Source organism: Neoarius graeffei, chromosome 10, assembly GCF_027579695.1.
Source record: "Neoarius graeffei isolate fNeoGra1 chromosome 10, fNeoGra1.pri, whole genome shotgun sequence".
NCBI lineage: Eukaryota > Metazoa > Chordata > Actinopteri > Siluriformes > Ariidae > Neoarius > Neoarius graeffei.
This window is the reverse complement of record NC_083578.1, coordinates 57,024,230-57,034,696: the sequence shown is the minus strand read 5'-3', so window position 1 is coordinate 57,034,696 and position 10,467 is coordinate 57,024,230. Positions and strand designations below refer to the sequence as shown.

At 38.9% G+C, this 10,467-nt stretch overlaps 1 protein-coding gene across 2 annotated transcripts in view; it reads right to left on the bottom strand.

The window, feature by feature from the left end:
- Window positions 1-5,545: 5,545 nt before the first annotated feature.
- The window catches only part of ptch1 (patched 1), a 142,577-nt gene continuing 137,655 nt past the window's right edge, over window positions 5,546-10,467 (bottom strand). The window contains exons 21-24 of one of the 2 annotated variants that reach the window (XM_060931928.1): window positions 10,289-10,388; window positions 9,549-9,854; window positions 8,763-9,303; window positions 5,546-6,203 (exon numbers count right to left, since the gene is read on the bottom strand). In XM_060931928.1, coding sequence (XP_060787911.1) covers window positions 8,764-9,303; window positions 9,549-9,854; window positions 10,289-10,388 — 946 coding nt within the window. In that variant the 3' untranslated portion in view covers window positions 5,546-6,203; window position 8,763. The remainder of the gene's footprint in view (window positions 6,204-8,762; window positions 9,304-9,548; window positions 9,855-10,288; window positions 10,389-10,467) is intronic. The other variant, XM_060931929.1, reaches the window with a different exon arrangement.

The following is a 10,467-nucleotide window of genomic DNA, read 5'->3' as shown; positions in this document are numbered from 1 at the left end:
TGAAACATTTGTAGTGGTAATTCAGAAACAGTTTCCTTTTAACCAGTTTGACCAGCTTGGCCTGTATTTTGGCAGCTGGTAGCTGGTCAGACCAAGATGGAGTTTTCAGTTGTGCAATTAACAAAACAGCCAGTGGATATTGGTCTTTATTTGAATTTGACTGGTCAGAATTGAACAAATCAGGACTTGAAATGCAGTTAGGTCCACAAGTCCAACTGCCTATTGGTCACATCAATACTGTATAAGTTGCAAGAGAGTTTGGAATCCAGATTTTGGCATTTAGTATATTTCCACACCCTAACCTGCACCTATTGGGTGTAAATAGGACTTTTCTTACTCGGGCACAAATAAACAACCACACATCCCTTTTTTAAGCTCATTAAAGAAATTACAAATGCTTAAATTTTCAGGGTGCCAAAGTGGTGCTGCAGATAGCATTATTGCGTCACAGCTCCAAAACACACAAAGTCTCCATGCTGACACTCGAATCAGTTCTACATCACATTTTTTTATGTTCTATAATCCATATCACATCACATAACCTGCCTGCCAGTGCCGATTGGCTGCAAAACCATGGTTAATACCTCTTATAAGTTGTAAAAAGAAATTACACAGGCCATTAGCTGAGCAAATCATTTCAGTGAATTGTAAGGTACAGTAGGTGGAAACAAGCTCAGCCATGCCGGTGCATGAATAATAAATGGCCACCACCCATGCAGCCGAGTTACAGGGGGTCAGCCTGAATCAGTTTCCATCACTCAGTTTTTTTCAGGACCATGTGCCCCTTTTCATTACTTTGAGCACACCAGCTGTATTGTAACTACAACCAATTTCCTTGCAGTCTATAAAACTGTCAATCAGAATCATACAGCAGAAGGAAAAGCCCGCTGTTGGAGGGGGAGAGCTCAGCTCTGTGGCCAGATGTAAGCCAGTGCAAAGCAAGACAATGCCGCCGGACCTCACTTTTTTTCATCCCATAGCAATCAATGAAATTTGGCCTCTACAATAATTTTTTTGTCCAAAAAAAAGAATAAATTTTTTTTTCAGTTGCTAATTTGGAAGTCAAGACTGGATTATCTTAAAACTGTGGTAAGTCATGAACAAAATAAAAATGTGTGAATATTTGTTCAAATAAATATGACACATTATCATCAGCGTGGCCATTTCTTAACACCTGATATTCAGTTACTTTGGTCATCTGCTGTATGTTGTTCATTGTCATAGCTAATACTTTTACAAGCAAATCCTTTATAGATGTACACATAATCTTGCTTGAGAAATATTAAGAATGAATGCATTAATTTTTTTAACTGATATTAACTGAAATAAGACACAGCGTTGCTGCTTTGCCACATGACGGACTCCGTCCTGGGTACATCATGTTTTAGATATGTTTATTTATAGCAAAACAAGGAGACAAATAAGTTATAATATTTTTATTTGTTAGAATTCTATCAGTGTTTGAACATTATTATTTAGAGAGCTAGTACATTTTTTATTCTACTTTCATGGCTAGCTTTTCACAAAACCCGAGCACAGTTTGATCAGAGTTCACTCACTCTGTTCTATGGTAACACTGTTAAAGGGCACTTTAGCTGTTTGAGAACAAGTTAGCAATGAAAGTGTGCACCTTAATGACTTATTGTCTCTGTTATGTTCTCACAAAACAAACAAACAAAAAAATCCAAATGGTAGCATTACATATAAACTCTTTAAAAATATACTTCTGTCAAATAGCTTGACAACTACTATGTACACTACAAAAATAAATTTTCATATAAATAAATTATATGGCATACATTTATCTTTGTAACTGAAAAATGACATACATCCACACCGGCCGAGGAAAAAAAAAATGGCAGTCTGTAAAAAAAACAAAAACAAACAAACAAAACAAGAAAAAAAGAAACAAACAAAAAAACACTGATCGTTTTCCTTTTATAATCTTCTAAGAGCTGTGAAGAATCTGTACTGTAAATGTTATATACTCTTTTTTCCTATTTAACATTAGTAAGCACTTTATACACATCAAAATCCATTAATGAAAGAACACAGAAAAAAATGTAATAGTGTTTTTAGACAGACATAAAAATCCCTGCATTGTTAACAACTGGCATTACGACCATTATTAAACACAATATCTTATAATACAAAAATATAAATATTGCAAGAAAACAAAATGTAAAAAAAATAATAATAATAATAACTGAATAGCAATAGTTGCCAGCCATGATTCATTCCCATTTTTGCCAATGTGACATTTTAGGAGAACACAAAACACACAGCGCACGCAAGCAGTGGACAGAAGGCCAGAACCTTCGCCAAAACAGGAAAAATAAGGAAGAACAAAGAAAGTGGAGACTGACGTACTTGTACTAGTGTCCAACAGGAAGTTGTACGGTTGGGGGGGGCTGGAATGGCCAGAAGGAAACCATACACGTGCACGCATACACACACACACTTCTCATAACACACACCAGACCCATAGTGAATTGGGGGCTCCATGACCCTTGACCCTAGAAGCACTTGTATGCACCATTTGGCGGTCAAGAGAGGAACTTCCAATTAGTGTCATGGCATCATGTTGTAGAGTTTTATGAGCTGAGGTCAGAGGAGAGAGCCACTCATGCTAAATTGGGGCCAGAGAAGGTGGACGGACATTAAAAACGACAGAAAAAGCTTGTCAAGTTTGGCCATTTAGTGGTCAAACCCCACATGCTACTCATCGACATAGCTTATCAAAACATATAATGTGAGCCAACATCAATGTGTTGTCAGAGAGGCTACAGTTGGTTACACCATGTGAGGTTCAGCTGTATTAGTGTAATAAAGGATCATTAGCTTGAGGATAAGAATGAAAACAAAAATAATGCCATTCTATTATCAAAGAAAGACAGGAGAGAAGAATGCTACAGAGTGTACAGTACCACTGCCAGTCAGTAGAAAACTGCACCCATACTGCTAGGCAACTCTATTATTGTTTCGACAGTAATTCAGTTCTGAGCATTGAGCACAAGCAAGGCTTCACACTAAATGGCCATTTTTTTACAGTCAACCAACTCAAAACGAGCCAGAAGGACAAAGGAAAGTTCCAACGCAGAGCACAGCAGAGCTGCATGAAAATGCTCTCTACACTTTCTTCATTTCTAAATACTCACGCATGGCGTGCTTCACCAATAAACAGCAATTGTTTTTCCAACTACCACAGGTTTGTGATAAGCAAATTAAGATTTGTATAAAGCATACATTCTACTTCAATACACACAAAACACACCATCATGCACGTGCACGCCCATACAGTGATGCATTAAAGGACCTGACTTCATGTTATGAGGTCTGATAATATGTCCATAAAAAGACTACACAGTTATTACAGTTAATATATTAACCAATATACACTTTATAAATAAAAATTATCGTTTACAAAATCCCTGTAGAAATGCATGGGTACTTTTAGACAGGCATTTCAGAAACATTGAAAATCCAAATCACTATTTTTGCTAAACTGGCTGAAAGGATGCAGTTTGTAGGCCCTGAAATGAATCAAAATGTTTGTCTAGGGTGCACATACACACTTGGCCACACACAAAAATACACAATACCAGTCAAAAGTTTGGACACGCCTTCTAATTCAATAGTTTTTTCTTTATTTTTATTTATTAAAAACCCTTCATGTTTTAAAGTAATGATGGACTGTCATTTCTCTTTACTTAGCTGAGTGGATCTTGACACAATATGGATTACTACAGTTGTGGAATAGGACTATTTACTGTATTTTTATTATTTACTATTTAATCTCAAATGCATTAAGAAGACAAGAAATTGCACTAATTAACTTGACGAGGCACACCTGTTAATTGAAAAACATTCCAGGTGACGACCTCATGAAGCTGGTTAAGATAATGCTAATAGTGTGAAAAACGTCATCAAGGTAAATGGTGGCTACTTTGAAGAATCTACAGTGGTGCTTGAAAGTTTGTGAACCCTTTAGAATTTTCTATATTTCTGCATAAATATGACCTAAAACGTCATCAGATTTTCACACAAGTCCTAAAAGTAGATAAAGAGAACCCAGTTAAACAAATGAGACAAAAATATTATACTTGGTCATTTATTTATTGAGGAAAATGATCAAATATTACATATCTGTGAGTGGCAAAAGTATGTGAACCTTTGCTTTCAGTATCTACTGTGATCCCCTTGTGCAGCAATAACTGCAACTAAACGTTTCCAGTAACTGTTGATCAGTCCTGCACACCGGCTTGGAGGAATTTTAGCCCATTCCTCTGTACAGAACAGCTTCAACTCCGGGATGTTGGTGGGTTTTCTCACATGAACTGCTCGCTTCAGGTCCTTCCACAACATTTTGATTGGATTAAGGTCAGGACTTTGACTTGGTCATTCCAAAACATTTACTTTATTCTTCTTTAACCATTCTTTGGTAGAACGACCTGTGTGCTTAGGATTGTTGTCTTGCTGCATGACCTGGCTTATCTTGAGACTCAGTTCGTGGACAGATGTCCTGACATTTTGCTTGAGAATTCGCTGGTAAAATTCAGAATTCATTGTTCCATCAATGATGGCAAGCCGTCCTGGCCCAGATGCAGCAAAACAGGCCCAAACCATGATACTACCACCACCATGTTTCACAAATGGGATAAGGTTCTTATGCTGGAATGCAGTGTTTTCCTTTCTCCAAACATAACGCTTCTCATTTAAACCAAAAATTCTATTTTGGTCTCATCCGTCCACAAAACATTTTCCAATACCCTTCTGGCTTGTCCACGTGATCTTTAGCAAACTGCAAACGTGCAGCAATGTTCTGTTTGGAGAGCAGTGGCTTTCTCCTTGCAACCCTGCCATGCACACCATTGTTGTTCAGTGTTCTCCTCATGGTGGACTCATGAACATTAACATTAGCCAATGTGAGAGAGGCCTTCAGTTGCTTAGAAGTTACCCTGGGGTCCTTTGTGACCTTGCCGATGATTACACACCTTGCTCTTGGAGTGATCTTTGTTGGTCGACCACTCCTGGGGAGGGTAACAATGGGCTTGAATTTTCTCCATTTGTACACAGTCTGTCTGACTGTGGATTGGTGGAGTCCAAACTCTTTAGAGATGGTTTTGTAACCTTTTCCAGCCTGATGAGCATCAACAACATTTTTTCTGAGGTCCTCAGAAATCTCCTTTGTTCGTGCCATGATACACTTCCACAAACATGTGTTGTGAAGATCAGACTTTGATAGATCCCTGTTCCTTACATAAAAGAGGGTGCCCACTCACACCTGATTGTCATCCCATTGATTGAAAACACCTGACTCTAATTTCACCTTCAAATTAACTGCTAATCCTAGAGGTTCACATACTTTTGCCACTCACAAAGATGTAATATTGGATCATTTTCCTCAATAAATAAATGACCAAGTATAATATTTTTGTCTCATTTGTTTAACTGGGTTCTCTTTATCTACTTTTAGGACTTGTGTGAAAATCTGATGACGTTTTAGGTCATATTTATGCAGAAATATAGAAAATTCTAAAGGGTTCACAAACTTTCAAGCACCACTGTATAATATGAAACATTTTGTTTTTTAACACTTTTTTTTGTTTACCACATAATTCCATATGTGTTCCATAGTTTTGATGTCTTCAGTATTGTTCTATAATGTAGAAAATAGTCAAAATACAGAAAAACTTGTGAATGAGTAGGGGTGTACAAACTTTAACTGGCACTGCACACACACCCATATATAGTCACACTCACACATACAGGCTCACTGTTACTCTTACACACCATTACATCAAAGAAAATCATTGCATAGACTTATACAGGTACATTACAACATCTAGTATCTCAAGCAGCAACATCTGGATGCTGAAAAGTGTGTCTAAGATGAAGTTTCCTCATGGCACAAATACACACATGAAGGGAGTGACAATAATCACAACTTGCGTGCACACACACACGCACACTCACCGCCCAGTCTGACAACACTGAGCCAGGTCCAATTATAGCTACTCTCGCATGTATTTACACTTGTGTACACGTTTTTTTAATATTTATATCTAAGGTAGACATACATTAGAGCTATACAGTAACAGAGTGAAGCACCACCAAGTGCCCTCGCTCTGCAGCACCATGTCTCCTCCACTTCAGGAAGCAGACGTCGCATCTTTGGCCATTTGTGCTTCAACATTCAGGCACTGCAAGAGGAAGAGCAAAGCAGAGTTAATGCTGGTAAATAAAAGCATCTGATCATGATGTATGCTAAGGATGTCATTACTTTCGGAAACAGTGTTGACTTTGTATTAACACCCATCTCAGATGCTCTGATCATGAGTCTACAGCTGAGATGGAAAGATGTTCGCACCTGGTACATACAATAAACCAATCATGCAAAATACGACATCATTCTACAGTGCCCCCTAAATGATAGTAGCACCTGTGGCTTTGAGGATGGGTGTGGGGGGCGGGGATAAAAAAGGGGAGTGACCAGACATATACATAACACTCCCACACATAAACCTGGTAATCACTAGTACTGGCATTTAATCAGTTTATTTGGATTAATTACCTATTAACATGGTCAGGAATGCTTACAAAATGGAACTTGAGACTGTGAATAAATCTAATGAGCTGTGACTAACCTCATTATAAAACTGAAATAAAACTATAGTAACTACACGTACATATAGGAAACTTATTATGAGAAGCACTAATTATTTTTTGTTTACCTTAAAGCTGCGGGCACCACATTTTCCCACAGACATTTAAACTTCCATTGTGATAGGTGGGATCGATAGACCATTCCCAGTGCTACGTACTGTGAATCATTCCAAGCACTGCATGGGCAAAAGTTTGTGGACAGCATACCATCACACCCATACAGTATGAGTTAAAAGTTTGGACACCTTATTAAAAACTCATTCATTGTTTTTTCTGTATTATGATTTTTTTCTACATTGCTGAAAATACATTGAAGACATAAACTATGAAATAACATATAGAACATATCTGGAATTATGTGGTAAACAAAAAAGTGTTAAAAAAACACAATAAGTTTTATATTTTAGATTCTTCAAAGTAGCCACCTTGATGCCGCCTTGCACACTATTGCCATTATCTTAACCAGCTTCATGAGGTAGTCACCTGGAATGCTTTTCAATTAACAGGTGTGCTTCGTCAAAAGTTAATTAGTGCAATTTCTTGTCTTCTTAATAATGTGTTTGAGATCAAACAGTATAAGTAGTAAATAATAAAAATACAGTAAATAGCCCTATTACACAACTGTAGTAATCCATGTGTCAAGAACCGCACAACTAAGTAAAGAGAAACAATGCCCATCATTACTTTAAAACATGAAGTGTTTTTTAATTTAATAAAAATAAAGAAAAGCCATTGAATTTAAAGATGTGCCCAAACTTTTGACTGGTACTGTATGTGAGCCTTTCCCAAACTGTCACCACAAAGTTGGAAACAGAATTGTCTAGAATGCCTTTCCTTCACTGGAACTAAGGAGCCCAAACATGTTCCAGCATGACAATGCCCCTGTGAACAAAGTGAGGCTTATGAAGACAGTTTGCTAAGGTTGAGGTGGAAGAACTCGAGTGTCCTGCACAGAGCTCTAACCTCAAACCCACTGAACACCTTTAGTAATGAGTTGGACCGCTGACTGTGTTCCAGGCCTCCTTACCCAACATCAGTTCTCAACCTCACTAATGCTATTATGGCTGAATGAACAAATCCCAAAGCTACACTCCAAAAGCCTTCTCCAAAGAGGAGAGGTTATTATAAAAGCAAAGGGGGACTAAATCTGGAATGGGAAGTTCAACTTGCTAAAACCTGATACAATGCATCTCTCCTTGTTTTATACAAGCTTTATTGTACACTGTCCCTGTTAAAATAAAATAAAAAAATACAAAAAATGACAATCACAAATGAGTATGATTGTCAGGTGTCCACAGACTTTTAGCTGTATAGAGTATATGTGCCTCTAACACATCCTCAGTTAGCACTTATGATTACATTTCAACCTGCTGTCACTTATCCAGAACCTGATATTTACCTGTTTTTGTTCTTTGTTCATCCTGCTACATTTTTAAAAACTTTTTTTCATTGAGGGTTTGAGAAGAACTATGTAAACGAAACATTTTATGTTGTCATCTGGTTGCAAGGGATTTTGTGCCGAATGTAGGTGAGATGTCTTTTACCAGGAAAACACCCAAAATAATGTGTGTGATGTTCTTAGGGCTGATGTGATCCTGACAGACAGGCCATAGATTTAAAAATTGGCAGGGCATTCAGGCATGTTTAGAGCATAAATTTTAAGACCATGTATAATTTAACACTTATTAAGGCCTACCTAGGAACAAATGTTTTGCATCACATCAGCCCTAAGAACATCACACACATTATTTTGGGTGTTTTCCTGGTAAAAGACATCTCACCTACATCAGCATGTTAGAATGCAATTTATTTCAGAATTCTGTTTTTTTGGTGGAGCTCACACTAACTAAAAAACGAATTATAGCCAAGAGTTTTATGAAAGTAACACACTGTAATAATAAAGTGATTATAAAAATAAATATCTGCTGCAGGGTTATATTCCATAGGATTAGAATAAAAAAATACTTCATGAAAAAAGTACCATGCTGGGAGGTTGGGCTACTGTAGTGAGTGACTGTCAAAGACACTTCCATCACTGAGACACTTGATAAAGAATTAACAAAATACAAAAATATTAAAGCACTAAGTAGGCTCACCTCAGCTGGAGGCACTCGTGTGGCGCTCAGTGTGAGAAGTGAACTCTAAATCCTGCAGCTCCAGGCCCTCCATTGTGGAGTCTGCACTACAGCGCTGCTCTGTGAAGGGTACGTGTGGGTCAGGGAAGTGCGCATCATGAGCATACTCTCCCTCTGAAGTGTGGTAGCTGTCACTGGAAGGGTAACAGGGGTAGGGGGCACTCTGGCCAGGCACGCCTGGATGCACAGCCACTGTAACTGAGGCTGATGCAGTCACAGTAGTGATGGGCTGGCAGAAGGTGGGGCCTGAGCCAGGGTGCATTGAGTGAGAGTAAGTGTTATGGGAATGAGGCTGGCGGGCATGTTCTCTGGTCCCATAGGGGCCCGCACTTTCAAATGCATCCGTGCGCCGCCTCTGAGGGGGTGGAGCCTGTCTGAGCCCTGCGTCCCGCTTGGGCTCCCGACCAATGTGTCGACGAATAAGTGAAGGTCCTGCATCCTGAGTGTAAGGAGAGTGAGTGGAGTGGTTACGTGGCTGATGCTTGGAGTTAGTCCTCCCAGCCTACGAAAAAATGTTTACACACATTGAATACGGTACACAGAACCGTGTACATTTTTATTGTTATTAAATATTGGGCATGAGGCTAAGAGCAAAAAGGCTATTATAATCCTAATATTGCACTTTAGTTAATGGAATAGCTTCAGAAATTAGCATAGGAGAAATTCTACACAACAGACTTATCGTGCATTGCTATTCAACATTATTTTGAGAAAAAAATGTTGGGAATGAGAATGCTCTTCTCTTACTGAGTAAGAAGGCAAAATGTGTGGCTCTGTATGATAAACGCTTGGTTTTGGCCCAGTGTTAATTCGCACATCATCAAATTCAGATCGAGCAGCTCGCCCCCTGCTGGCCTGGAGGTCGTAGTGCTTGAGCTCGTGGCTGATGCCTGAGGCTGTGGAGTTGGAGCTGTACTCCGAATCGGACGAGTCTGAGCCAGTTCCAGTGGTTGAGGTGGTAGTGTGATTGGGCTGCATGGTGAAGTGCACCACTGGAGGAAAACGCTCTGGAGTTGGAGTGGGTAATCGACTACGTCCATCCACCGGAGACACCTTAACACACACAAAAAACAGGCAGAGTTTCGAAAACGATTAAGTAACTAATCTTAGCATGTTATATAAATATTAACAAAACATCACAGTGACCAACTGTGCATATATACACATATATCCCTTCGTAAGTTGGAAAAGATCTTCAATAAATTACATAGCTGACTAAAAGCCATCATAATGAGGAATATTATTTACACCTCCTTAAACTAACGTCTTGCATTTTCCTCCAGATCACTCCAACAGACAGGACAAGGCTGAATAGTTGGTTAGGGATAGGAGGCGTTAGCTAATATGAGACAGGACTGGAGGCACTGAGGTCAGAGCAGAGTTGTGTGTGAGGAACACATCTCAGCTTGGTGGCTCTGCATAGCTGTGTCTGTGACATATGCTGGTACCACACATGATGGATGGATTGACAGGAGCAATCCTCTTACCTCAGGATAAGGGCCAAAGTAGGACAATAAGACTGGGAGCAGCACCAGGCCATTCAGGACCCCCAACACAGTTAGAATGGCTAATACAGCAAAGAAATATCTGTAAAAAATACAGAAAATAGCTTAAAATGTGGAAATTGGATAGTACACTTTCATGCACAGGTAAGTAAATAAGTAAG